The 27,165-nt window shown below is 46.5% G+C and overlaps 1 protein-coding gene across 1 annotated transcript in view; it reads left to right on the top strand.

Moving 5' to 3' along the window:
- Positions 1-25,763, top strand: part of COL6A6 (collagen type VI alpha 6 chain) — a 91,191-nt gene extending 65,428 nt beyond the window's left edge. Inside the window, exons 27-36 of the mRNA XM_074988297.1 lie at positions 4,019-4,081; positions 4,710-4,772; positions 5,810-5,845; positions 5,950-5,986; positions 7,408-7,419; positions 9,964-10,457; positions 16,671-16,767; positions 18,992-19,663; positions 20,369-20,462; positions 25,262-25,763. Of these exons, the coding sequence (XP_074844398.1) occupies positions 4,019-4,081; positions 4,710-4,772; positions 5,810-5,845; positions 5,950-5,986; positions 7,408-7,419; positions 9,964-10,457; positions 16,671-16,767; positions 18,992-19,663; positions 20,369-20,462; positions 25,262-25,454 (1,761 nt within the window). The 3' untranslated portion in view covers positions 25,455-25,763. The remainder of the gene's footprint in view (positions 1-4,018; positions 4,082-4,709; positions 4,773-5,809; positions 5,846-5,949; positions 5,987-7,407; positions 7,420-9,963; positions 10,458-16,670; positions 16,768-18,991; positions 19,664-20,368; positions 20,463-25,261) is intronic.
- The last annotated feature ends 1,402 nt before the right edge of the window (positions 25,764-27,165 follow it).

The raw sequence follows: 27,165 nt of genomic DNA, 5'->3' as shown, positions 1-27,165 counted from the left end.
TATGAAATATGACATGAATGTGTTGCATAAATCATGGCAAAAATATGTTGGTTTGTATAGATAGACAAACTAAATTCATTGTCCCATCTCCTGAATTACTCATAAATTACAGGTTGAAAAAATAATGTATAGTCCATGGCTGACTAAATTCTCTAAATTATCCTTTTTGGAAAAAAGATAATTTGCCACATTAAACGACTCCAGATTTTTAAGTATTAGCCCTAAAAGCAAGGCTGACATGCTCATTTTTAACTACAGGTTGAACCTGTCTAGTCTAGCACTCTCTCATCCAGCAACCTCCATGCTCCTGCATGCTTCTATTTAGCAGATGTCCACTTATCATGGTTGTGGCCAAGTTTCCTGTGGTCCCATAAAGTTTGTTTCCAGCCACCAGAGGGGTAGTCATGTTGGTCTGTGGCTTTACAAATAACAAGCAATCCTGTAACACCTGTAGCATGTTCAGGCTCCCAGAAGGGCTCCTCCCCTTCTGGGTCATTGAGTGGCCATCCCACTGCACTGCCACAAGTACCAAACAACCCCCAAGTCACTAGTTTGGCAGGGGGTTCCCACCATGCCTCAGGTGGGTGAGAGGCAACAGTTCAAAGCCTTACTTCAGGTGGGTGCTGGGGAAAATTAGCTCTCATCAGGGCCTAGCCTGAGGTCTGGACAACAGCCTTCCTGCAGTCTTAGAAGGCCCCTAGCCCTAGCTCAGAGCGTGGCAACAAACCCAGAGTCTTAGAAAACCCCCAAACTAGCACAGAGCAGGGTGGCAAGCAGCCAAAAGGAGCCATATCCTGGTGCAAGGTGGGGCAGGCCCAGGCCCTAATGCAGGGCAGGGCAGGGCAACAAACAAACACAACACAACACAGTCTTAGGTGGTCCCCGGCCCTAGTTCAGGCCAGGGCGGCACACATCCAAGAAGGAGCCTATGCCCTGGAGCAAGGTGGGGCAGGCCCAGGCCATAACACAGGGCAAGGCAGCAAACAGCCAGTGTTTAGGTGGGCCCCCGGCCCTAGCTGAGGGTGGGGGGGCACATATTCCAAAAGAGCCCAAGCCCTGGAGAGAGGCAAGGCAGCACACAATAGTTCAGGAGGCCCAGGCCCTACCTCAGGGTGGGGCAGCAAACAACATTCAGGAGGCCCGGGTCCGAGCTCAGGGCGGGGCAGCCAATAACTCCCAGGTTGTCTCCTCACTCAGGAGAGCCTCAGCCCTGGCTCAGGGCAGGGCAACCAACCCAGTTCCCACAGTTCACCCAGTTCCATGGTGGGCAGAGACACTCTGCCTGTGCTGGGAGACTGCCACCTGGCAAGTGGGTGGCAAGGGAGACGCGGGCCCACCCGCTCCACCATGTCCTGGCCCAGGGGCCCTGATTGCAGCAGCATGGCCTGCTGCACATGTCAGTGGGGGATCCAGACTGCAACACGCTGACCTGAGACCCTTTAACAGTCCTCACTGCCCCCGAGCCACTCCCAGTCCTCCCCACCCCCAGCACATACCCAGAATCCAGTCGACATCTTGGGGCTCCCCGGGTTCTAGGTCTGGCTGGGATCCAGGAGGCCTGAGTCCAGGCCTACGCGGCCTATTGGTTGCACTGCCTCAGGCTGGCTCAGGGTGCAGGCTGTGGCAGATGCTCTGGTCATTCCTCCAGATCTGGCTGGTCTTCTTCAGGCAGCAGGTTCTGCTAGGTTCCCCAGGGTGTCAGGATTGGGAAGAGCCCAGGCAGCCCAACCCAGACCTCAGCCTCCCTCATCTGGTCCTTAGGCAGCCAGGCAGGGAGAACAGACCTGTTGGCTCTTGGAGGCTCAGCACGGACTGAGTCTTCAGCATCCCAGGCAGGGAGCCCAGAGCCGTTCTCTGGCTCCTTTGGAGGTTCAGACCCAACTGAGTCCTCAGCCGAGGCTGTTCTAGCCCTGGCCCCACCTCCTGACTTCCAGTCAGGTGACTGGGAGGGGGCCAGGCTTCAGGCAGACTGGCTGCTGGAAGGATCTTCCCCTTCCAGGTAGTGGGGTGGCCACTGCACCCCACTATACAGCTTAAAAACTAAGCAGTGGAAGTACTGCTAATGCTTCTAGACAATACTGATCTCTAATCATTCAGCACCAGTGAGGTCCCAACAGTGCCAGACTAGAGAGGTTCAGCCTGTCTTAGCAGTTCTTTACAGTTTTACAAGTAGTACTGCTGATTTAACCTCCTTGAAGGAGAATATGTAAAACCAGAAATAATAAATGGAAAGCCTGAAGGTCTAGCTAGTCACTGGTAAAAAGACAAATTATTTCTTACTTCCTTTTGTTTTCACAGCAGATTGGTCTTCTGGTGATGATGTATTAAGTACACTAGAGTCGAATGAGGAGGAGGAAGGATGACTTAATGTCACCGTTGTAGTCTTCTGATCATGGGGCCAAGGGTTGTCTGGTTGTGCCCAAAGGTTACGAGGAACATGCTAAAGGCTGCACTAAGATTTCAATCCTGCTCCCATTTACTTTAATGGTGCCAGTGCACTGACAGGAATAATCTCCTCAGAGATCACCAGAGCATGATCATAATCCCTCTTTCATCTAGCTCTTCCCTGACACTTTATCCCAAAGAAAGTAGGCGATGTATTACCTGTAACCTCCACTTTACACAGCCAGGGAATTCTCCTGTAATAGGAGGAGTATCAGAAACCAGCTCCCTTAAATTAGTTTGCCAAGTACTTTGTTCTCTTTTAAGCATCTCAAAGTAGCAAGAAGGTGACTGCATGTCTGGTCTGGAAGTTTAAACATAATAAGAGGATAGCTGGTCTGCACCAATAATTGTGCACAACTGGGAATTAACATGGTATAATACTCAGCATGGTATGATGTACTTTACAGACTTTCTCACAGGTATATGCCAAAATAAATCTGGTTCAAAGAGTATTTTGATACTTACTTTTTAATTTTAACAGTACAAAACAAAGACAGTTTTCAACGGAAGTGCCAATGAATGATAATGTTTAAAAACGAAAAGATCTTACATCTCTGTGACTTATCCAGTAATAACATGCAAAATGGGGAAGTTGCTTCATTTAATTCACACATAATTAAAGTAAAGACGGTGGTGGACCGACATCTAATTCAGTTATAGAAAGGCTTGTACTGCAAAACTCATAACAGGATCTCAGGTTTTGGTCCTATCCACGGCAGAGACTGAGAAACCAGCTGTGAAACTTGGATCCTTGTCTGTGTTTGGATTGTGAATATATCGCCTCAAAGTTCAGATCCAGGATTTTAATTTTGGTCCATCTCTAAAAATCAATATATTTCCAAAGCTATTGGGTGCTGGGGAATGGCTGGCTTAGAGAGGCAAGTTCCACCCTGCTCCTTCCACCCAAGGCCCCTCCCCTTCCATACCCAAAGGAGCCCAGCCCCCATTGTAGACCCTGGCCTGTGCCCAAGGATAGGTCCCCCCCGCCCAGCACCATGCCGCTGCCCAGCCCTGCCTTCCCCCTCCTGGACCCAGTGTGCTGGGCAATCCCATGCCCGACCTCAGCCCCTGAAGCGCTGGTTGGCCACACCACAGTCCCAGCCTTCCCGGCTGTCTGGGTAGCCACACGACCCCAGCCTGCCCAGCTGACCAGAGCATGGTTAGGGCCACCCCTGCCTTTTTGTGAAAGCAATGTCTTCCCTTGCTCACATTACCCACCAATCATGGCAATTAGGTTACAACCAATTAAACCCTTGCTTTTCCACACGCGCAAGGTTCCACTGCACAGGGGCTGTAATAGGCTATGGGTGGGTGTAAACAGAGATCTGCACCCCAATACTGAACTTTCTGAAAGAATCATTTGGGGGGATGGGTTAGAGAGACAACGCACAGTGCTACTTGTATGTGTACATATTTTTGCACATATCTATTTCTGCCAGTCTTTGTGCCCTTAAAAGTGAGACGTACGAATGGAAGAAATAAACAGCAGTATCCATTTCTTGAGTTATTCATGTCTTTGTTTAAATGTAATAACCACATTCACATTTTAATTTTGCTGTATCCAATGAAATAGGGTGAATCTGGAGAAATTGGAATTCCAGGAGACCGTGGACCAAAAGGGATGAGAGGAAGAACGGTAAGAACGCTGTACTGGATTGGGCAGGGCCCTGATTCTGTCCCAGGTCAGAGGGAGGCTACCCACTGCACCACAGGCAATCCTGAACCTGGGTTCTGGTTTGGAGCAGGCAATCTGAGAGCCAGTGGGCTCGGCCAGGCTGCAGGTAGAACAGGGAACTAGCTGGGACCAGGCCTGGCTCAGGGTAGGGCAACAGGGGCTCAAGCCTATGCTCAGGCTGAGCAAACAGTCATTACACCTAGGTCCTAGCTCAGGGCGGGGGCAGCAACTAGCTCAATGCTTAGGCCCAAGGCGACACAAAGAGTCCATGGTAGAGATGGGAGTAGCATCCCTATCTCCTGACTCGTGCAGTAGGTCTTGCTAGCTTTCAGCTGGACTGCACAAAGCAAAGCAATAGTATGCTGCCACCTTGTCTGTTTTTCTTCTTTTAAATAATGCTTCTAGGTGAATTGTACAGGGCCCAACTCCCCAGTCCTCCAACAATAAATCAGTATGTCCATTGAACTGAATGGAGTTAAACCGGTATGAAGCGGGCATTAATGGGAGGGAGATCTAGACCTTAGAGTAGAGAAGTACACAGTGTGCATTCCATGCATTGATTGTCTGTAATTTATGCCAATGTTTCCAGGGTGTTCCAGGTCGCCCTGGTGACGAGGGTGAGAGAGGAGGTGATGGATTTCCTGGACGCATGGTATGACTTGACCACATAAATTGCATGTAATTTTATTTGCACAGAGGTATTTGATTTAAATTTGAAGGTGGGGATAGTCAATTTTTTTTCCAGTGTCAGGCTACAGTTTGAGTTCAATAATTGAATCGTTAATACACTCATATTTTGGGGTGCTGGAGGTATGTATATTGTAAGCAGCTTGGTTATCACTTTGAAAATGTTAATTCTTTATTTTTGTCAGCAATATGAAAATAAATGTGTGTGCTTGCATATATATCATATTATCTTACCATGCTTTGAACTAAAATTCTAAGGGTCAGATTTTCAGAAAAAAAAGAGATGCAAAGTCCATGCACGTAATTGTGCATCTGCATTTTCACACTATGCAAGTGAGAGCACAGATCAGGTATTTGTATGGGCAAATAACTCTTTCAGTGTCCAAACCTAACTTAGTATGCAATTTTGTACAACTGTTTAAATGACTAATTGTTCTGAAAATATAATTGTAACTTTTTCACTTGGACCTGGGGCCTCTCCTTGAAAATTGGCAATTAAAGAACAACACAAGTTTTGCATTCTGTGCATTGCAATATTTTAAAATATTAAGGACATGTGTTTGTTTTTTGGAATATTTTCCATCCAGATCAGGCATTTGCAGCTTATGTCTTATTTTTCAGATAGTTCTATAATCACAGGCTGGAATTAAAAGATCCCAATGAAAATGAGCTGAGATTCACTCATCTCAGAAATTGAATCTGGACTCCACCCAAATCTAATTTTTGTTTGCAGTCTTTATTGCTGCGGTAGTATCATACAGAGCTACATTAGACTGATGCATAGGGGGAGCAACACTACATCTGACTTTCAGAAGTGTTGAGTACTTGAATTCCCATGTACATTAATTATTCTTCTTCTCTCTCTCCCCACATCCTATTAAAACAAAACGCCTCTTTCTGTTTGCATATCCTGATCCCAACATTCTGGAACTTAAATTGCCACAATAGCAATAATTGCAATAATAGTAATAATTGTAATAATCCACAATCTTGTTCTTCTAGGGTGCTAAAGGAACAATGGGACTGCCCACTTTTCCAGTACGTATCTCTGGTGTATTTTATATTCAACATATATTTAGAAATAAATCACTTCATCAGCAAAGAACTTCTTTCCTTCTTCTTGTTTTGTTTTTGTTCTGCAGCCATGTGAACTAATTGAATATCTGCGCAAAAATAGTCGTAAGTACTATTATCTTGCTTCATAGAATCGCATGTTCAAAGGGTCAGCACTTGAAGTAATACTTTAGGGAAAAAAATCAAGTTCTACCTCCTACTTATTTTTCAGTTAATAGACATGCATGCCATTTACATGGAGAAAAGACAGGAACTGCTTGAGAAGTAACAAGTTTAATTTCAGAAAGAGTATTTTTTGCTCAAAGTAGATTGTTTTTATTGTGCTGTTTTAGCTGTGTTTGTACAGTGTACTACGTGAATCAGTAAACTTCTAGGCTGTGGCCACACTAGCCCTTCCTTTCAAAAGGGGCATGGTAATGATGGATTTTGAAATATCCTAATGTGGCACTGCTGTGAATATGCAGAACCTCATTAGTATAATGGTGGCCATGTGCACTTCACAACTGCTGGTTTTGGAACACACGTCGCCTGTGTAGCTGGAGGCCTTTCAAAAGGACCCCCGATTTCAAAAGCCCCTTTTCCCATTTGGTTTTGGGAAGACGGGGCTTTCAAAATCAGGGGGTCCTTTTGCAAGGCCCCCAACTACATAGGTGGTGTGTGTCTCAAAAGTGGCACTTTTGAAGCTTGAGTGGCTGTCGTTATGCTAATGAGGTGCTGCATATATAGCAGTGCCTCATTAGCATCTGCCAAAGTGCCTCATTACCATGCCTCCTCTGAAAGGCGAGAGCTACTGTAGCCACAGCCCTATTCACTCTAGCAAACAGTCGGTCACTCTACATGATCATTGCTAACATGTGTCTGATTTCCTATGAAAGACCACAAGTTATGAAACAAACTAAAAACCTCTTTTGAAATATAAGACTATTTTAAATGGCAAGAGCAGTTACAGAGCTCTGTGTTACCTTTGTTGTGCATAAAATAGCCTTCATGGAAATTAGGAGCATGAGGCACTTGGAAAGGGCTAGTGTTTCTAAGAATAATTAAAACGTCTTGAATTCCCTAAAGGAGAAATACGTGAATAAATACATAAAATAATGTAAACCTTAAATACAGATTATGGACCCTTACTCATATGACTAATCTTGGCCTTCAGTGAACGTTCGGTTGAGCTGGGCTAAGCAGAGAATATGGAGAAGAACAATAAAATGTTTCAGTCCCGTATCTTGAACCATGGAATTTGCCAAAACAGACACTTGAGTGTGGTTAATTTGCTGAGTTACATCTATTTCTTTAAATTCTGTTGAAAACCAGACACAACAGACCATCACAAAAAGAGCATGCAGTGCAAATTAACTCCCTGTGCACCTAATAATATCTAGTGACGCCAAAGCATGTTTTACGAAAAAGCGAATACTGTAAAGTTATAGGTGGGCAAGCCAGGACATGAAAAAAATTCTTTTTAAAGATATTTTAGACCTGTTTTAAAAGCTTGCTGTATAATGTTTTTTTTCTCCTTTCTTATTTAGCATGTTGGCAAAGTGAGTACTCTTTATCATTATACTGTTTTTACCAAAATCTCTATATGTATCAGTGTATCTCAGAAAGGTGGTTTAGAGAAAGACCTCATAAAGCACTGTATCAGTTTTGACTTAGAGTTTCACTTCTTTAAGTCTTGCCCCCCTCCGCCCACCTCACTGATAGGTCAGCTACTGTTTGTCTGTGGATAAGGACAGTGAACAACTGTAGCTCTGCAGTTCTGTAAAGAGATCATGCCTCTCATTCCCTGCCCTTCATAACACTACTGCTTAATTTGTCAGACTTTTCTTCCGATAGGCATTTGGTTCTGCTTTATTTCCTCATTGAAAGTTTCTCCCTAAGCAGGCTGAACTGATGCAGATGTTAAAATAAACAGTCACCCTGCTTTACCTCTGTTTATCAAGAATTTCAGGTCAGCTAATGTGCATCCCCATTGCCTCATATTGTATCAGCAGCGTTCTGTAACTAAGTAAAACAAGGTAAATTAGAATTCAGCAGATCCCTTTCAGTCTTGATATCTTGTTTGTTTCTGGTTGTCTATCTTGATCTCTAGCTTTCCATCTATAGCAAAAACACCTAGAAAATAACACTTAGCTCCTGGCCCCATGTTCTCCTAAGTTATTCTACTTCCATTTGTGACCTGATTTTGAGAGACGCTGAACAGCTGTATTTGCATTCAATGTACAGGCAGATGCAGGTGATCAGCACCTCTGAAATTTAAGCCATTACTCTAGGGATAGTTGTGTTGTATCTTTCTAGATTGCTTGCCTCTTAACCTCAAACAATGCAAATTATGTCACTTACCCTGCTGTACCTCACATGGGTAACTTTCATCATGTGAATTGTCCAACTGTGACTGTAAAGTTCTCACTGACCTTCTTGGGGTTTGTTTCACTACACAGTGGATCAACACTGCAGCTATTCATCCACCAGTGGTCAATTTATCATGTCTTCTTCAACTCAATAAGTCAATCTCCGAGAGCTGTCCTATCGACTCCAGCACTCCACCAGTATGAGAAGAGTAGCTGGAGTTGATAGAAGAGCAGCCCCAACCAACCATACAGTACAGAAGACGCTGCAGTGATCATGCCAACTTCAGCTATACTATTTGCATAGCTGAAGTTGCATAGATTAGATTGATGGGGGTAGGGGGCAACTGTAGACAGGGCCTCAGAGTGCTTCGTTTATGTTCACACTTTTAAAGGCTCTGCATTAAGTCTGTCACGCTTGGGATAGAGGGGCTTGGATGTGTTATCAGAAAGGGGCCATCTGAGTTCCTTTTTAACTGGTCAGAGTGGTTGGTGTGTGCTGTCATGTTCCCAGGTGCTGAGATTGCTGCTTGCACAGCAGGAGAGAGAAACTAGTATTCTTCCTTTCATGAAGGATTTCTTCACATTGCGTGTCACCCTTGATAACTATTCACACTTGGGAGTCTGCTGTCTTCACAGTCTGCAGGCATGTGCAGTTTTGGATGTATTGCAGCTGATAGGGTCATGCACTGAAACAAAAAGGACGTATTCTTCTTTTAGTTTAGTTTCCACAAATCCTTTGAATGTACAGTCCAGTTCATCATTGATTCCCATTTTATTAGTTTTCTGTTTATTTTCTCATGGCCTTTTCTTGTACCTTTCTGATTGCTTCCTTGTGTATTAGCATCCTTGATCCTTTGTTCTCTTACTGTTCTTCCTGTCTTGACTTCCATACTATCTCGTTGCGAAACTGCCAGCTCTCTTGTGAATTCCTTTAAACCTTAGATATTATTCCCAGGGGACCTTACCTGTCAGTTCTTTTCGTTTGTTAAAGACATTCTGGTGTTTGTCTTTTCTCAGAGTTTTGTTTTACTACAGCCTTTCTTTGGGTACCATCTTGGTCCTCTTTATGGCCTGTGCAATGAGCTTAGATTACAGTTCCCTTTGTGTTCGCTGGCTTTATTTTCAGCTGTCTTTTCCCTAACACATGCCTCTACTATATGAAGCCACTAAGCATACTGAAATATGTTAATCAGAGAACTCCATGCTTTTCCCAGGCTTAGTGTTACATTTCAGTGAGGCACAATAGCTAGGGTTGGCCCCATTGTGCCTGATGAGCATGGACCTGAGGGCAGCGCAACTACGTTAGCATAGGGAGAGCTCCAGAAATGATTGTGCCTTAGGAAACACAATCCTTTCTGGACAAGGAGGGAACTGCTCCACAGTCCCTGTCTGTACTCATCTGGCTTTGCAAGACTGTATATGGCATGGGATGGGGGATGACACTTTGGTTTCTCCCTGACCCTCCCTTCCAGCCCTTCTGAAGGAGTACAGGGACTGCCTTTGCATCCACCATTTCCACTCCTCAGTGTAGTGTCTGAAAAAGGCTCCTTGCCTTCCTGAGCTGTAGCCAGCTCCATTTGCCCTGGTAGATTTTCTGTATAGTGAGCCGCTGGATAGCATGATCTAATGTTGCATGCTATATAGGGAAAGCAACACTAAATAGTTATGAATCACTTTAAATAACCTGCATTTTTTATCTTGTATGATTTGTTTAACCACTGTTTTATCTTCCAGGAGAACTGGAATGCCCGGTATATCCAACGGAACTAGTGTTTGCTTTGGACACATCCCAGCAGGTCACACCTCAGTTATTTGAAATAATGAGGGAGATTATAATAACAACAGTGAATGACATCAAAATTAGAGACAGCAACTGCCCTGTGGGAGCCAGAGTCGCTGTTGTGTCCTATAGTTCCACTACCCATTATCTAATCCGCTTCTCTGAGTTCTCCAACAAGAATCAGCTCCTCAACAAACTTAAAAATCTGGCATATGAGAGATCCTCAAGTGAAGGGGCCATCAGCAAAGCGATGAGATTCGTTGCCTGGAATGTTTTCAAGAGAATTCCCCAAGGTCCCAATGTGAGAAAAGTAGCAGTGTTTTTCAGCAGTGGGCCATCTGCAGATAAGACTTCTATCAACACAGCATTTCTACAGTACATGGCCTTTGATATTCTTCCCATAGTTATCACTTTTAATGACGCTCCCATCATCAGTCGTGCTTTTGCGGTAAGAAATCCACTAACATTGAACTTTTTATGTTCAGTAATGAGACTTTGTATTTCACAGCCTTCAAAACACAGTGGGACACATTCATCCTTAGGTGTAATTCCGTTGTCTTCAGTGGAGTTACCCCCAGAACAGACCGGGCCCATTGTATTTGTTATTTGTGATCACATAAGGGGCATACCCTCCAGCACTTCCATGAATAGTCCTTAATAATGTTAGTGATTCCATTAAAGTTAGGAGAACTGCTTGTATAATGACTGTTCATCCTGTAACATTCTTAATTAGAGTATTTAAAAAATTCACGAAAACCCCTCCTGACTCCCCACTGCCTTACACCTTACATTGTCTGTCATTTGTCTCTGTGCAGAGTGTAGAATGGCAGTAAAACTACCAAAGCAGACAGTAGGATTTTCCACTCAATCTGTGTGGTGGAAAATGATGACTACTTGGTGCCTCAAACCCAATGTGCTCGAGAATAGTAGCATTCACTATAAAGCAATGTGTTTGGGGAACTATTAGCATTTGTGACAAGGAAACCTTTTAGATAACAGTGGTACAGAGAATAACGCTGCTTATGAAGTAAATCGCTTTGATTTTTATTCTGTGATAGCTTGTGGAAGCATCACTGATTACATAATCTAAATATAGCAGGGTTGCACAGTTGTAGATGGGGGTATAATTTGGCCTGCAGTACATTTATCAATGTTGATGATGTGTGTAATGGAAAGAACCCACATTGACTGTCAACAACTAAACTGAGTTGGTGGGAGATCAGACAGAAAAAGTTATCTTATTGCATACTCAACGAGAAGTCCTGTGGCACCTTAACAGACTTTTTGTAGCAGAAGCTTTCATGGACAAAGACCTGCTTCATCAGATGCATCTGATTATGTAATCAGTGATGCTTCCGCAAGCCACCATGTAATGAAAATTGTAGTGGTTTTCTTCATAAGCTGCCTTATTCTCTTAGCACTGTTATTTAAAGGGTGTCCTTGTCACAAATGCTAACAGTTCTCCAAACACATTGCTTTGGTAGTGAATGCTACAATTCTCAAGCACAGGGGGTTTGGTGCTGCGCTGCCACGCAGTCGTTATGTACCCCCACCAAGCAGAGTGAACATAAAACCCCACTGCTCTGGTAGTTTGATGGCACAGAGGTAAATGACAGACAATGTGAGGTGTTCAGATGCAGATGATGAAGTGGGTCTTTTGCCCACGAAAGCTTAAGCTCCAAAAATCTGTTAGTCTATAAGGTTGTTATGCTTTAAATGAAGCACACAAGATCTTATACAGGGGAGAAGGCAGTACGCTGCATTTATTGAGACTATAACAGTAGTATATGCTTTTCATCACACACACACACACACACACACACACATACACCATGCACACAGTCCCACCAAACCACGTTATAGTTACCAATCCAGAGTTTGGATCAATCTAGTGGCCAGCTAGATTGAGCACAGAGGGGGAGCAGGGCCTTGTTGGTCACAAGTCGATGCTCTCCTGGAGTTGGTGGCAAGACGAACCCAAAGTCCCATGGCAAAGCACCCTGCTTTTATAATCCTTCCCTCTGTTGAGGTTTGCTGTGTCAGTCTGTCACTGGTGTGTTATCTTTTGATACCAATCATTCTCAAAACATCTCCAAAAGGCTCATCCTGTAATCAGTTGTCCTTAGGGGTCCCTGCTCCATGCTTTAGAGTTGTCAATCTGCCAATCCAATCACTTCTTGACTGGGGGTACACTGATGGTCCTTGTCTGACACCGTGAAATCTGTCTTCACCCATGCTTCACCCCTCCTTTCTTGGCCATCTGGCTCTGGGGATAACCTTTGCACCTTTATCTCAGTACAGACATACCACTTTCACTCATGAACAACTCTTACAAGGACTCTCAGAGAAAAGCAGAGTAAAAGGCATTGTAAATAAAACAATTAAGGCTTAAGCCTTCAGCATCATCCTGTAATCTTATTAACATAGACACAAAACCAAACTCTCTCTTGCTTACTAAATTCACTAAACTCTAAAACAGGAGGCATATATTCAATTAAATAACTTAATAAAATCAATATGTGTTACATGTGTTAATATGTTACCTTACATTGCTACCTTGTTAAGCTTAAAATTCAAAGCTTAAAAGAGAATAAAATTTTCAACTCCAACAAAGCGCCATAGGATTTCTCGTTGTTTTTGCGGATACAGACTAACAGAGCTACCCCTCTGATACCTATAGCATACTGTACACACTTGATATGAAGTTCATTAAGGCACACTGGATATGAAGAGCCACCCTTCGATCATTTTTAGGACATCAGAGCAATTTAAGCTTTGGTTTAGCAACAAAGCAAATCAAAGAACAGATCTGTGCAGTTTGCATAGCTGTAGGAACACTAACTTTTGGATTACTATATTTTTATTCTAAACAGTCAGTGGAACTTTATAAAGTTGCTCTAATGTTGTTTGGGGCACCTAACATTAGACACAGTTCCTGTCCAGCTATCTAAATTGTTCTGTGAAGACACTCTCAGTTACCACAGTATGATTATAGGATGATTCCAAGTGCTGATCACACAAGCAAGATGAGCAGGATTCAAGCCCTATAGAACACATTACCTGTGTCTACACGTGCACGCTACTTCGAAGTAGCGGCACTAACTTCGAAATAGCGCCCGTCGCGGCTACACGCGTCGGGTGCTATTTCGAAGTTAACTTCGACGTTAGGCGGCGAGACATCGAAGTCGCTAACCTCATGAGGGGATCGGAATAGCGCCCTAATTCGACGTTCAACGTCGAAGTAGGGGCCGTGTAGACGATCCGCGTCCCGCAACGTCGAAATTGCCGGGTCCTCCATGGCAGCCATCAGCTGGGGGGTTGAGAGATGCTCTCTCTCCAGCCCCTGCGGGGCTCTATGGTCACCGTGGGCAGCAGCCCTTAGCCCAGGGTTTCTGGCTGCTGCTGCGGCAGCTGGGGATCCATGCTGCAGGCACAGGGTCTGCAACCAGTTGTCAGCTCTGTGTATCTTGTGTTGTTTAGTGCAAGTGTGTCTGGGAGGGGCCCTTTAAGGGAGCGGCTTGCTGTTGAGTCCGCCCTGTGACCCTGTCTGCAGCTGTGCCTGGCACCCTTATTTCGATGTGTGCTACTCTGGCGTGTAGACGTACCCTCGCAGCGCCTATTTCGATGTGGTGCCGCGCAACGTCGAAGTTGAACATCGACGTTGCCAGCCCTGGAGGACGTGTAGACGTTATTCATCGAAATAGCCTATTTTGATGTTGCTACATCGAAATAAGCTATTTCGATGTTGGCTTCACGTGTAGACGTAGCCATTATGTGGTATTCTCAGCTCATTTGTGCTACAGAACATTCTCTGAAGGTATTGTTCTTTTGCAGCATTTTTTGCTGGAAGAGAGAAACATCAGATGGAATTCTGCAGCTTCAGCACTCCGTGCTTTGATGTTTTTGTTGCAAATGGTACTTACTATAAAGCATGTTGTCACAGATTTCCTTGAAAATCATGTAGTCTCTTTTGAGGGGAAAGACTGGATGCCTAACACAAAGATACAGTTGATACTATTAAGATAAATCAATTTAACAAAGAGGTGTAGGGTAGACAGCCACCATCCAGAGAGTCCTTCTGCAGCAAGAGGCTGCACCTTCCTCAGTTTTCCCTGGGACCCCACCTATGTGAAGGAATATTTTATCTCTCAGCAGCAAATTCAAAACCACTATGTTAATAAAAGGGTTACAGTCCACAGGTCCCTAGTAGAAAGACAGGTCTTCTCAAAACCCCAGAGTCAAACAAGGTCACAACACAGTAGCTCTTCAATACCATGCAAAAGCCACAAACCACTCGGTTCCAAAATCCTTTAGCTCCTGGTTCCAGGGACCCATTCTCCAAGACCCACAACTCTTCTCCTGTAGCCTGCAGGTAGATCTCCTGGGAAAGAACTCTCCAGAGCGTTCCATGAAGCCAGGCCTCCTTCCTGGGGAGTCGGAGCTCTGTGTAATTAACATCCCTCCAGGACAAAAGAATATCCCCCTGGTTCTGGGCTCTGCTTCCTCCAGCCCTCCAATGAAGCTTGCTGCAAAGGGGTTACCCCTACTTTTCTATTCATGCAGACCTTTCTGCCTGTAACCTATCTCCAGGTTTCACCCTGCAGCATCCATCCTTCTTGTTTTGGGCCCAGCTTCTCCTAACCAGACAAGTCCTATCCCTTTCTCACTGGGGCTTCTGCAGGGCTCTCCTTTAGCTCCGCAGGGTTCTCCAGCTCTGGCCAGGCTGTACCATTGACCTTTTGCTCTGTCCACTGTCTCTCTTTCCAGTAGCTCGCCGTTCCCATGTCTCTCCTCTGCTGCTCAGTTGGCTCACATCAGCCCTTCTCTCTCTTTTTCAGTCAGTGCTCTTGAGCAGTTCTGACCTTCTGGATCTCTCTCTCCCCTCTAAGTCCAAAGCTGACATGCCCTCATTGAATCTAACTGGGGATCAGCTGAGCAGTCACAGATATATTGGCCTCTTCTCACTTAAAGGGCCAGTGTCATCCTGGCCGTGTCTACACTATCAAGTTCTTTCGGAAAATCTGTCCCTTTTTTGAAAGAACATGCAGAGTGTCCACACACAAAATGTGCTCTTTTGATCCGACATTGAAAGAACTCAGCTCTTCTTCTGGAAGCCCTCTTCTGCTCCCGAGTTAGGAAGAGCGCCTTCATTTGAAAGCTCCTTTCGAAAAAAAAGCACATGTAGATACTCCATGGGCTTTTTTTTCAAAAGAGTTGTCCTCATGACATGGATTTTTTGATCCCTGGCCTGTTCTTTCAAAAGGTCAGGGGCTGTGTGGGCACTCTTTATCGAAAGAGCAGACTGATTTTTTTTTTTGTGTGTGTGGATGCTCTCTTTTGAAACATGTTTTTTTGGAAGAGATCTCCCAGAAGAACTTCTTTTGAAAGATTGCTGTAGTGTAGACATAGACCCTCTGACAGTGTATTTTTCAAAAGGCTACAGCAGGGGTCAGCAACCTTTCCAAGGCGGAGTGCTGAAATTTGACCTTTTGACCTCTATGTACAGTCTGAGTGCCAGGGAGACTTTTTAAAGTCACTAACAGACCTACTTACAACAGCTTCATTAATGAATAAAGATGCAGAGCTTTAACATTTAGGTGGTGGTTGGTAGTATTAGCTATGTTTTGTTAATCCACAGGTGAGCAAGCGCCTGGCTGCACGGAGGGCGAGGGGAGGGGCTGAGGGCCTGCCTCACATGCTGATGAAAATCGGCTTGTTTGCCACTCTTGTCACCTATGCCAGGGGTTGCTGACCCCTGAGCTACAGATTTTGGCTTTACAGTAATTGAAAGCCATATTTAAAGGGTGAGAGTAAGAAATCTAGATATAGCAATGGAGGGATACAGGGCATATTTCTTCAGTACGTCAGACCCAATAGTCTCTGAAATCAGTGTTGGCTAACTATAAACATTCTAGAAAGCGAGCCTAGAATTCTTCTGCATTATGCACTTCTGCCCTCTTTCCCTTCTTCCCTGACATAATAACTACTAGCGCGTGCTACATCACAGTGGGTGGAACAAGAACCTTTCCCGAATAGAACCAGAAGCCTGCCACCACCGATTCCGTTTTAGCAGGCAGTCCTTTAGTCTCTCCCTTGAAGTCCATGGGAGTTCTGTTCCAGGAGAACTGAAAGACAAGGCTTATCACTTTGTGAGGGGCAGCTACTGTTTGGAAACACTATAGCATTTTTGTTTTGCAAATTGTTCTCCACCCATACGTCTGTTAAGAAGTCAGGTGCATGCAGTGTTTGGACACACATCACAGCAGTTTTCTATTGAATCAACTGTGTTAGATGAAGTTTTCCAAATCTCCCAATTTGGCTGATTCAGAGATTTGAGACACTTTTGCCCCAACAGAGGGCAAAACTCCAGCATGGAGGGGCCAAGCTCCAGTCCAGCACAAAGACAACTGGAACCCAAGTGGAGTTGGGAAGTTAAAGGTTTCTCTAGAAGCTTTTGGGGGCTGCTGGGGTTTTTCAGGCTGGAGAATATACAAAATTGCAATTGGTTAAGGGGGGCTTTGGGGCTGACTGTCCAACTCTTAGGAATGAATGTAATTCTCTGTGAATGCCTGGTGTGAACACAAGTATACAGGATTCAAAAAACTTTTAACACAAAACTTGGCACTTCTGCACTAAAGCCTTTTATTGTGGTTCTGTCTAGATGGATGAAACTGGATTGTCCCAGGTAATAACTATTAACCAGGAGACTGACTATACGCAATCATTGAAAATATTTCAGCGCTGCGCTCTCTGTTATGGTAAGACCCATATGTAGTAGAGAAAAAGACTATTATTTAGTGCTGCCTGGCAAAGAACATGAGGCAGACTGGAAAAGTTAGATTAAAACACAGGTGTTTCAAATAACCAGAGCTGAATTTTCTGGCTTTATTTCTTCTTCACAAGTTAACCCTAAAAGGAGGGAATTCTCCAAGGAGTAGTAACATGTTTGATCATGATTTAGAAGCAACTGCTCACGTTCACTATCTGTGCTGCTGAATTTTTCTTAGGAGAAAATATACTCAAAAGTATAAAAAAATGTTCATATCTTTCAACTGCTTCATGTGTTATCTTGCTAACCACAAAATCACTTGCTGGTTCACAACCTAGGGAATATTTCTACCCATGTAAGAAGCTCTTCTGCTATTAGGGATCCAGAGTCAATGTCTAGTTTGGTAAAAATAAAAATCAGTTAATTTAATTTTACTGTCAACTTGGCTCCATTAATTTATTTGAAACAAGCAATGTTTCCAGCTTCCAGAAGAAGGATCCATAGTAAGTATCTCTTCCAGTGCCCCAGATTATGTAGTACAATGTCCTCTGGAGGTTCCAAAGTAGTCTCCATAGAACTATACGGTGGGAAGGGGAGTGCATTGAATTGAAAATCCTGTGAGCGGCATGAGTAGCTAAGGAAAGTTGCATCATCCCCTAAACTTCTGATAAAGTTAAGTGCACGGATTCTTGCAAACCCACACAAAAGTAGTTCAGGGGTGGCTTTGGCCTCAGGAGCTAGGGGATTGTGTTGCTGGAGGTCACTGACCCCCTTGATAGACAAAGCTCCTCAGCAAAAAGGGCATGTGAGCAAACTGTACAATTCCTTGGAATCATGTCAGGCTTGGAGAGAAAGCAGGGCTCCAGCCCTAACTCCTCTCCACCAACTTTGGGGATGCATAGAGAAAGCAATCTCTGCGTTCTCCTGAATGCAAGGGATCATGATTGTCCCTGGGCCTGGCACCTGATGTTCCCTGTGCCATCCACCATCTCAGTGTACTCAGTAAGATTAAAGACAGTCTGGTCCTGAAATTGTCCTCAGGAAATGTAGCGTGTGAAATATCGCAGGTCAGACACACGCTACTCAGTGGGACCCATGCAATGCACTTGTCTTCACATATAGTGTGATCTTTTATAATGGGTTTTCTATAATGAATACAGACATGCTAGGAGGTGGTTGTTACAACAGTTTTCAATATGCATTTCTTGTCAGTGGAATGACATTCCATTGGAAAGAAGATAGGTTAAGGGACACTTCAGATTTCTTGGTGGTTTGGAATTTGGTATGTAATTCTGAAAGTTACTGGGCATCGTTAAGCCTTGACGGTGGTATGCAGCATTCAGCATAACCAAAATGTGGAAATCTACATAGACCACTGCAACACATAGGCTGTGTCTACACTGGGAGCTAATTTCAAAGTTAGGCACTACTTCAAAGCAGCCAGCAGAGAATCTACACCCATTTTTTGCTTTATTCAAAGTTAACTTTCAAGTAAGGAGCCCAGCTTTGAAGTCCTTACTCCATTCCTGGGAATGGAGTAGAGCCCTACTTCGAAGTTTAACTTCCAAGTAGGGTTATGTGCAGACTCTCAACTTTGAAGTTGCTTGCTTTGAAGTTGTACTTCAAAGTAAGCAACTTCAAAGTTATTTTTGTAGTGTAGACCCTGCCTCAGAGTGGTATTTTTGAACAAGACATTTCTCCTTGTATTTCTCGTTCAGTGCCATTAAATATACCTGTTTTCCCAAGTAAGAATTCAGTGATCATTGCTCTTATAATTCCAGTGCATATTTGTGTTACTATGACCTTTGAACAGTTCCTTACATATGTATCAGTGCTGAGATAAAAGCTATTTTTCTGGAGTATTGTGTTTTTGGGTTGTGTTGAAATTGTGTTTTATGGATATATTGCAAAGTTGCCTCTGGCTCCAAATTTGCAGTAAACTAACTATTGCCGCAAATGCCACCAGTCTCCGAGAACAAGCGAATACAAGAGAATTTTAATGTAAGAAGGTCTAATCTTATTTCACAGGATCAGGCCCTCAGCTTTCTGACGTTAGTTATACATGATTTCCAAGAGATAGAAGGTTGTTGTTAATACTTTAAGGTTAGGCTTGTTAATCTTCTCCAGCACTGGAAGCCTAGATGACATTTCTATCGTTAGACTTTCAATTTCTTGACAAGAGAAATGCAAACTAATTTTCTGTTTAATTGCAGACAAATGTAAACCAGATGAAGTTTGTGAACGCCGCACGTCCCGATCATCACCGGTGTATGTGGATGCTGCTTTCATTTTGGATAGCTCGCAGAAAATGAGTGCTGCTGAATTTGAGGAAGTGAAAGGCTTTCTGAGCAAAGTAGTTGATCACTTTGACATTTCCTCTGAGCCACATATTTCTTCCACTGGTGACAGGGTGGCTGTGGTGAGCCATGCTCCACCAGGTTTCAAACCCCACACTGGGAAGAATCCTGTAAAGGTGGAGTTTGATTTTCTCAAATTCAACAGTAAAAATTTAATGAAAAGACATATCCAAGGAACTATGAAACAGCTTAATGGAGAAGCTGCTCTTGGCCATACCATAGATTGGGTAATGAATAATGTTTTCTTATCTGCACGACACCTGAGACAACACAAGGCTATTATTGTGATATCTGCTGGAGAAACAAGTTGGTGGGATAAAGAAATATTAAAGACTGCATCTGTGACAGCCAAGTGCCGTGGATATGCTCTGCTTGTGATTTCATTAGGACGTACCTATAACCACACAGAATTGGAAGACCTGGCTAGTATTCCCATTGAACAGCATTTGATTCAGCTGGGCAGAGTTCACAAGCCTGACCCTGAATATCTAGTGAGGTTTATGAAGCCATTTGTGCATCTCCTCAGGAGTAAGTTATATGTTAAAGCTGTTTCCTCGTTCTTCCGTGAATATTCAGCAACTCGTGAAATACATTAGACAGAAAACACTGACTATAAATCTTCTGGAACTCCACAAATGCATTCAGCATGGAGACTTCAGTTTAAGTTTCCCATCCTAAAGTCCCTCCATTCTGCCCTTAGGGGATCAACTTAAATACTTAAAGAGGTGAAAGGGTGGTTTAATTCCATGCTTGTTCATTCCGACGGCTGTCTAATTAGATTATAAACAATGGTGATCTCAATAGGCTTTATTGTACACCTGTCAATTGTGAATTGAATGAAGGCTATCAATCTTATTTCACACAGATCCCCCAACACTTTTCAAACGCCGTGACTTAGGTCATGTCTAGCTTCTGCACAGCTTGGACAAGTGGCCTAGGCTGAGGGCTTGGAACTGATAATAGGGTATCTTGAGCCTTCCCTTAATGAACAGAAAAAAATGCTGGCTTAGTTGTAGATCAACACAGTGACAGTTTGTTGTGCACTTGGGTCATTTGGGCTGTGTCTAGCCTGCAGGCTTCTGTAGATGGAAATTTTGTCGAATGAATAAATAAAGTCAATCTGGGCAAAGAGAGCTGGGGGCTGGGGGAGAGCAGAAGAGGGAACTTTGAATGAAAACTGTTTTAAATTGTATTGAACTGGTACATTGGTACTTGGTCTTGTTTTCTAAATAGGTGAAATCAACAAATATCCACCAGAAAAGCTCAGTAGCAGGTGTACTGGAAGCCATCAGCCTCCACCATATCCACGAGGGAGCCAAAAACACTTGTGAGTCCACTTATTTTATTATGATTTATTACATATGAGCAAAGTGACGAAGTTCTCCTGTGTAAGAATTTGTACAAAAGAAACCTGCAAACACTTACAGACATGCTTCATTTCATGCGTGCGAATAGTAATATTGAAGTTTTTGTAGTGTGTCATTAAAGTTATCCATCATTTAAAAATAATGAAAATGATATAGAATTGCAACAAAGGTTTAAAAGCTTGTAATTAAAACCAGATGCAAAAGCCACCTTCTACCCAGTTTCTGCTTGTTCGGTTCATAGCAGGCTGTGGTGTAAATCCGCCCTTCACTAGCCTGCCTTGTATGGTCTGAGTTGACCATGCTGAGGTATACAAACAGTTCCTCTTAGCATACTTTGAGCTACACTCTAAGGCCGTTTCTACACATGGCACTTTTTCCTGAAGAAGATCTTCTGGAAGATCTCTGCTGGAAGATCTGCTTCCGGAAGAGTGTATCTACACATCAAACAGGACTTTGAAAGAGCCACCCCTTCTTATGGAAGAGTGCATCTACACATGCACCGGCACTCTTCCGGAACAGCAGGGCAGGAAACAACATGGACGGGGGGTCACACAGCCAGGGAGACCTTCCAGGGCTGCCAGCCACACAGCCCCTTAAAGGGCCCCACCCAAACAGCCCCTCCCTGCAAACCCGGCCGAGGCCAGCCACGTCTGTGCCCAGCAAGCCAGACCCAGGCCCCTGTCCAATGCCCGCCAACCAGCAGGCATAGACACCCTCCCCCCAGCAGCCGCAGGACAGCAGGCTTGCCCGTGCACTAGCCATCCTCCTGGACACCCTCCTGTGGCGACAGAGGCTCAGGCCCGTGGGTCCTGAACCTCCACGGCCCCTGCCGGGCCCCCTCTGACCGGGCCAGTGCATCTGGACCCACACCACCAGCACAGACTGGTGGGACAAGGTCATCACCGGGGGGGGGGGGGCGGGGAGTGGGACAATGACTGCTGGCTGCAGAACCTGCGGATGAAGAGACCTTCCTCGAGCGCTGCAGCTGACTCGCCTCCATGCTACAATGCCAGGATACCTGGATGAGGCCAGCCCTCTCCCCGGAGAAGCGCCTGGCCATCGCCATCTGGAAATTGGCCACCCCAGACAGCTACCGATCAACTGGGCAGCAGTTCGGGGTGGGCACATCCACCATCGGGGCTGTCATCCTCCAGGTAAGCCCTGCCCCAGACCCTGCCCCACTGCCAGGAGGGAGGGGGCTGGCGGGCTTGGGGGACCCCAGGCACCAATTGGGAGGGAGCAGGGTCGGGGGAGGGGGCAGGCTTAGCCCAGAAGGGATACCACATGGCCACTGTCGGAGAGGTCCTCCAGCAGGGGGACCTGGTAGGGAGGGAGGGGGTGGAAGGGAAGGTGGGTAAGGACCCCTCTGCATATGCCCACAAGCGCTCCCATTCCCCTGCAGGTCATGAGAGTCATCAAACATGTGCTGTTGCAGCGGCTGATGAACATCGGGGACCTGGACGCAGTTGTTGAGGGCTTCACCGTGCTCAGGTTCCCCCAGTGCTTTGGGGCAATTGATGGGCCACATATTCCCATCAGGGCCCCAAACCACCATCACGTCACCCACAAGGGGTACCACTGCATCGTGCTACAGGTGGTGGTGGACGCCCGTGGGAAGTTCACGGACATTTATGTTGGCTGGCCAGGCAGGGCACATGATGTGTGGATCCTGCAGAATTCTGCCCTGTTCCGCAGGGTGGAGGCCAGGACATTTGTGCCCCAGAGGGAACATGCCATCGGGGACGTCATGATGCCTCTTTGCCTCATGGGTGACCTGGCCTACCCACTCCAGCCCTGGTTGATGCACCCATACATGAGCCACCCCACACCCTCCCAGAGCTGTTTAACACCCGGCTCACATGGGGCCGGTATCCCGTCAAGTGCACTCTCAGCCGTCTGAAGGCATGGCTCAGGAGTCTCCTCACACGCCTCGATGCGGGGGGGTGCAGAACGTCCTGCAGGTCCTGGCCACCTGCTGCACACTCCACAACCTCATCGAGGCATGTGAGGGGACCCTGCCCCAGGGCTGGATGACGGAGCTGGCCCCCCTGCTACCAGCATCCCGCTGCAGCCCCCGACCGGCGGCTCAACCGTGATGGGCTCTGGATCCGGGAGGCACTTCAGGAGGCATTCAGCCAAGGGGACTACTAACCCCCACACCGGCACTCCTTACACACACCTCCATCCGCACACCCTCACACAGCCCCCCCCCCCACCCCACAGTAATCAGGGACACGGGGGGGTGTGCTAAATGCTACCATATATTTAACCCCGAGCCATTACCAATGTGAATAATGTAAAGAGTGAATAATAAAAGTAACAACCAAAAACCTGACAGGGAGTGAACTATCTACATGGGGGTAAGGGGGCAGGGGCACCTACACCTGGATGGGGACTGGGGCAGGAATGCGGGGTGCTGATGGGGCCAGAAGCACTGGCAGGTAGGGCCAGTCAGTGTCCGGCCCAGCCTCAGAGGAGGGGACCAGGGGCCGGGTTGACGACCACAAGCCAGGCTGCAAGGTCCCGCAGCGCAGCATCAGGCAGGCCCGGGGGCAATAGGGTGGCCAGGCCTCAGGGTCATGGGCCGGGGGCACAGGAGCAGCTGAGGGGCCAGTGGGGGGGGGGTTGCAGGAGGGGCAGCTGGGGGGAACAGCAGGGAGGGGCTCAGGGGGCAATAGCGGAGGCCTTGGGGGGACAACGGTGGGGCTGGGGGCTGGCCTGCTAGGGCCCTGCACACAGTGTGGAGCATCCCCCCCCGCACATCCATGTGTCCCGCCTCCACAGGAGCTCGGCCTTGTCAAGGACCAGCCATCTTTCGGTGAGGGCGTTCTGCCAGCGGATGGCCACCGTGTAGGCTGTGACCTCTTCCTTGCAGCGGCTGCGTCAGGTCCAGTGCACTGGTGGCCACGGCGCAGTGGGGGCTAGTGCAGGCCCAGCTGGTGGGCTGCTGGGTTCTCCAGCCTGGATGGGGCTGGTGGGCGCTGGGCTCCTCAGCCGGCTGCCCCGGCCCTCAGATGATACTGCTGTTAAGAGAGAGAGGGTGGTGGAAGTCAGTACCACATCTGGGACCTGGGTGGCATGGCCCCAGTCTCCCCAGCTGGTTACCCCCCTCCATGGACCCATGGGACACGCATGTTCTGGGGGCAGGGCCCACTGTGTGGGCTTGCATGCATTCGCCACAGAGGCCACTGGGGCATGATGCTGGAGCCAGGGCACTATCCACGGTGGCCCACCAAGCAACGGGCTCGTGGGCTGGGCGGGGGCTTGGCCATGGGGGGTTCCAGATGCAGCTCTGCTGTCCGGAGGGGGCCTCAGCACACTTGGGGGAGGGCACTCCATGGGAGAGGGAGCTGGGTGCTGCTCGCAGGCATGGGTGTACCCTTGGCCCTGACTGGGGACGGGCTTTAGGGCCCGGGCCCAGGTGTCCCCCTCCCCTGCACTGTGCTTTTCCACTGTATGCACTGACCCAAGATGGCCTCATATAAGTCGGGTGATACCCAGCTGGAGGGGACCTGGCTGCTGGCGGTAGAGGGTACCACGATGACGAGGGACCCATCAGTGGACCCCCCACCAGGTGGGATGTCCACAGTGGCAGGTCCCTTGTCCCACTCCTCCGGTGTGGTAGCTGGGGCTCAGTTGTGGCTGTCTCCACAATGACACAAGGTGGAGAGGTGTCTTCTGCAGCCAGGAGGTCCTGCAGCTCCTGGTAGAAGGGGCAGCTGGCAGGGGCACAGCCGGCTCTGCGGGCACTATCCCTAGCCCACATGTACCCCTGCAGCAGCTCCTTCACGTTGAACCTCACTTGTTCTGGTGTCCAGCAGGGGTGGTCACAGGCAGCCAGGCCCTGGGCGAGGTGGGCAAAGGCTGGGGCATTCCTCTGGTGCCCGCTGGTGTCCCAGAGGACACCCTCATCACACCAGAGCCCCATGAGGTCCTGGAGCTCTAGCTCAGTCCAGGAGGAGGCCCTTCATTTTGGAGCCCGGTCGGGGTCCTGGCTGCCCTCGTCTGGGTTCCTGGGCCTCCCCTGGGTGGTGCAGGGTGCTTGGGTGGCTAGCCATCCCTGTGGATCGGCACTTGCTGCGCAGCCTCGGGGGAGTGTGGCAGGCAGCTCTGCACGTGCTGCCTGTCTCACACACTCAGCTTCCTGCCACGGGGTCTCTGGGTCCTTGCAACTTTAAAGGCTGCAAGGACCTGAGGACCATAGAGGCTCGCTGGGGGTGTCTAGAGCAGCCCTGCTCTCCAGCAGGCTGCTGCCATGGAGGACTGCTTCTTTTGGAAAAAGTAGTCTGGGAACATCTACACATGCCTTCTTCCAGATGATTTTTCTGGAAGAAGGTCCTCTTCCTGATTCTGAAATGGGATACAGAATCCAGAAGAGGGGGCACCTTCTTCCAGAAGAAATCCGAAAGAGCGTCTTCGATGTGTAGAAGCTCTGTAGATCTTCCGGAAGAAGGCACCATTCTTCCAGAAGCTCTTGCCTGTGTAGAAACAGCCTAAGTGCATTAATGAACTGTGCATGCACAGCAGCAGGGTCCACATAGCTACTTACTGCAGGACAGGGTAGCTTCATACCCCAGCTTGCTGCAAATAGTGAAGACAAGACTCACTTGAAATGTGAATACCTCTGTCCATGTGATGTTTAGTTAAGACCTGAACATAAGGAAAAGGGTAGAAATTTGAAATAGACGATGTCAAATAATTTTTGTGTCTCTCTGCTAAGCCAAAAATGTTCCTGTTCTTTTATCCCCAACTTGACCAGGGAAGAAGAATCGTCAGGAAATGATGCCACACACGAGTACGAAGTCAAAACTTTTCAGAATTCAAGGCAAACGTTCCAGGATGACCAAAGCGATGGTCCTCTAAATACCAACATTTTTGCCACCAGTGCACATCAGCCCTTGGTAATTACAGACATGATGGAGAATGGAGCCAAAACACACAAAAGAAAATAAATCTGAGTCACAACTGATGTAAGTGGATAAGAAGGGGGATATCTGCAAACCCTACCTGAGTAGCATGGACAGTTTAACCATTGGAACCCTATGGATGACTTCACAAAACCTTAAGACTATTCAGCTGATATACCAACTCTTCTATGTCTCTGCCTCCTCCTTTCTGCCCTCTGTGGAGTCAGTGCCAGTTGAGCACTGATTCCACACCAGCCTGATTGTAAGCAGGTCCATACACAAGCAGGCAGTTTCCCATCACCATTCACCACCTTTGTCAATTAGCCTCCAAGCACAGAGCTGTTTCATAGCTCCACACCCATTCAAAGCTACTTGAAGCAGTGTGCTATCTACCATTGCTCTCCCTTCACTGTTTCCCAGCAGGAGATGAACAGGACTAGGCTCTCATCTGGCTCTTCTGTGGCCTCCTCCTTTCCCAGCTCCAGAACTTCTCACTGAACGAACCACCCTTGTCAAATCTGAAAACCTGGCCCACTTAAACTGTTATGACCCTAACATTGAGGATGTGAACATGACCAGGTATTTAAATAATTCTAAGCAAGACTCTCATGAATTATAAACACACTTAGGCTGGGTCTACACTGGAGAGTTTTGTCGACAGAAGGGACCTTCTGTCGACACAACTCAGGGAGTGCCTACTCACTTAAAGCATCCTGTCAACAGAGTCTTGACAGAACTCTGCATTTTCCTCGCCATTGTTATCCCTCAAAAAGTTGAGGCATAACAATCTCTCGACAGAGTACTGCCAACGACAGAGCGGGCTTCTGGTTGCCAGGTAGTCCTCTTTGCAGAGTTGCCATTACGCTTTTGGCACCAGAGGGCAGTGCAGTCTGGAAGTTCCCTGTAGACAGAGCAAGTTGTGTGTAGATGCAATCTGTTGACAGAGGTTCTGTCGAGATTTCCCGGTTGACAGTAACTTCTGTTGACAGATGCTTCTAATGTAGACATAGCCTTAGGGTTTAGGTTGGTTCTGCAGTCATTACAGTTTATAGGTCATCAGTATTTTCAGAATGCTGTGGACAGCCTTGTATATAAGGATTCATGGATGACAATCAGAACTGGAAATAAAACCTATCTTGCATAACAGCTGGCATATTGAAAAGCAAATAGCTAAGTATTCACTACTGCTTTGTTCTCCCCTAACTACAATGCACATGCTGTGTAGTTTGGCTGCAGAGCTAAAATGGTCTACAGGAGTAAAGTCTTAACTCTTATTAATGGATGTGGCAATAGCAGCCCAAAGATGCTAGGGTTAACATTGGCTTCTTGAAGTTAAGCATATAAATAAGTGAAACAGTTTTCATTGGTGCAGGCCATCCACTGCTCTGATGGACATTTCTGAAATACTGGCTACCTTATGGCCCTTGCATAACCTTTGAAAATAGGCTTAGCGATTTTCTTAGAATGCAGTGTCCAGTACTGTTGTGATGGATTTTGAATGGCTACTCATTTGCAACTGCATCTATACTACATAGCACAGATGCCTCATCTTTTTCTGCTGTTCTGATGAGGTTTATATAGTCTTTTGTTTTATAGCACTTGTTCACATTGCCAGCCACCTCCTCTTCCCTGATCCGTATGGTGGGGTTTTGTTCTCCCAGATGGAAAGACCACCCAATTCCACATTTCTACCACCTGCAGAAGCACTATATGTAGTTGAGGGGGAGGGCTCAGCTTATGCTAAGGAAGAGTGAGG

This window comes from Carettochelys insculpta, chromosome 2 (genome assembly GCF_033958435.1).
Source record: "Carettochelys insculpta isolate YL-2023 chromosome 2, ASM3395843v1, whole genome shotgun sequence".
Lineage (NCBI taxonomy): Eukaryota > Metazoa > Chordata > Testudines > Carettochelyidae > Carettochelys > Carettochelys insculpta.
The sequence above is the reverse complement of the archived record's forward strand: the minus strand, read 5'-3'. Positions and strand labels throughout refer to the sequence as shown.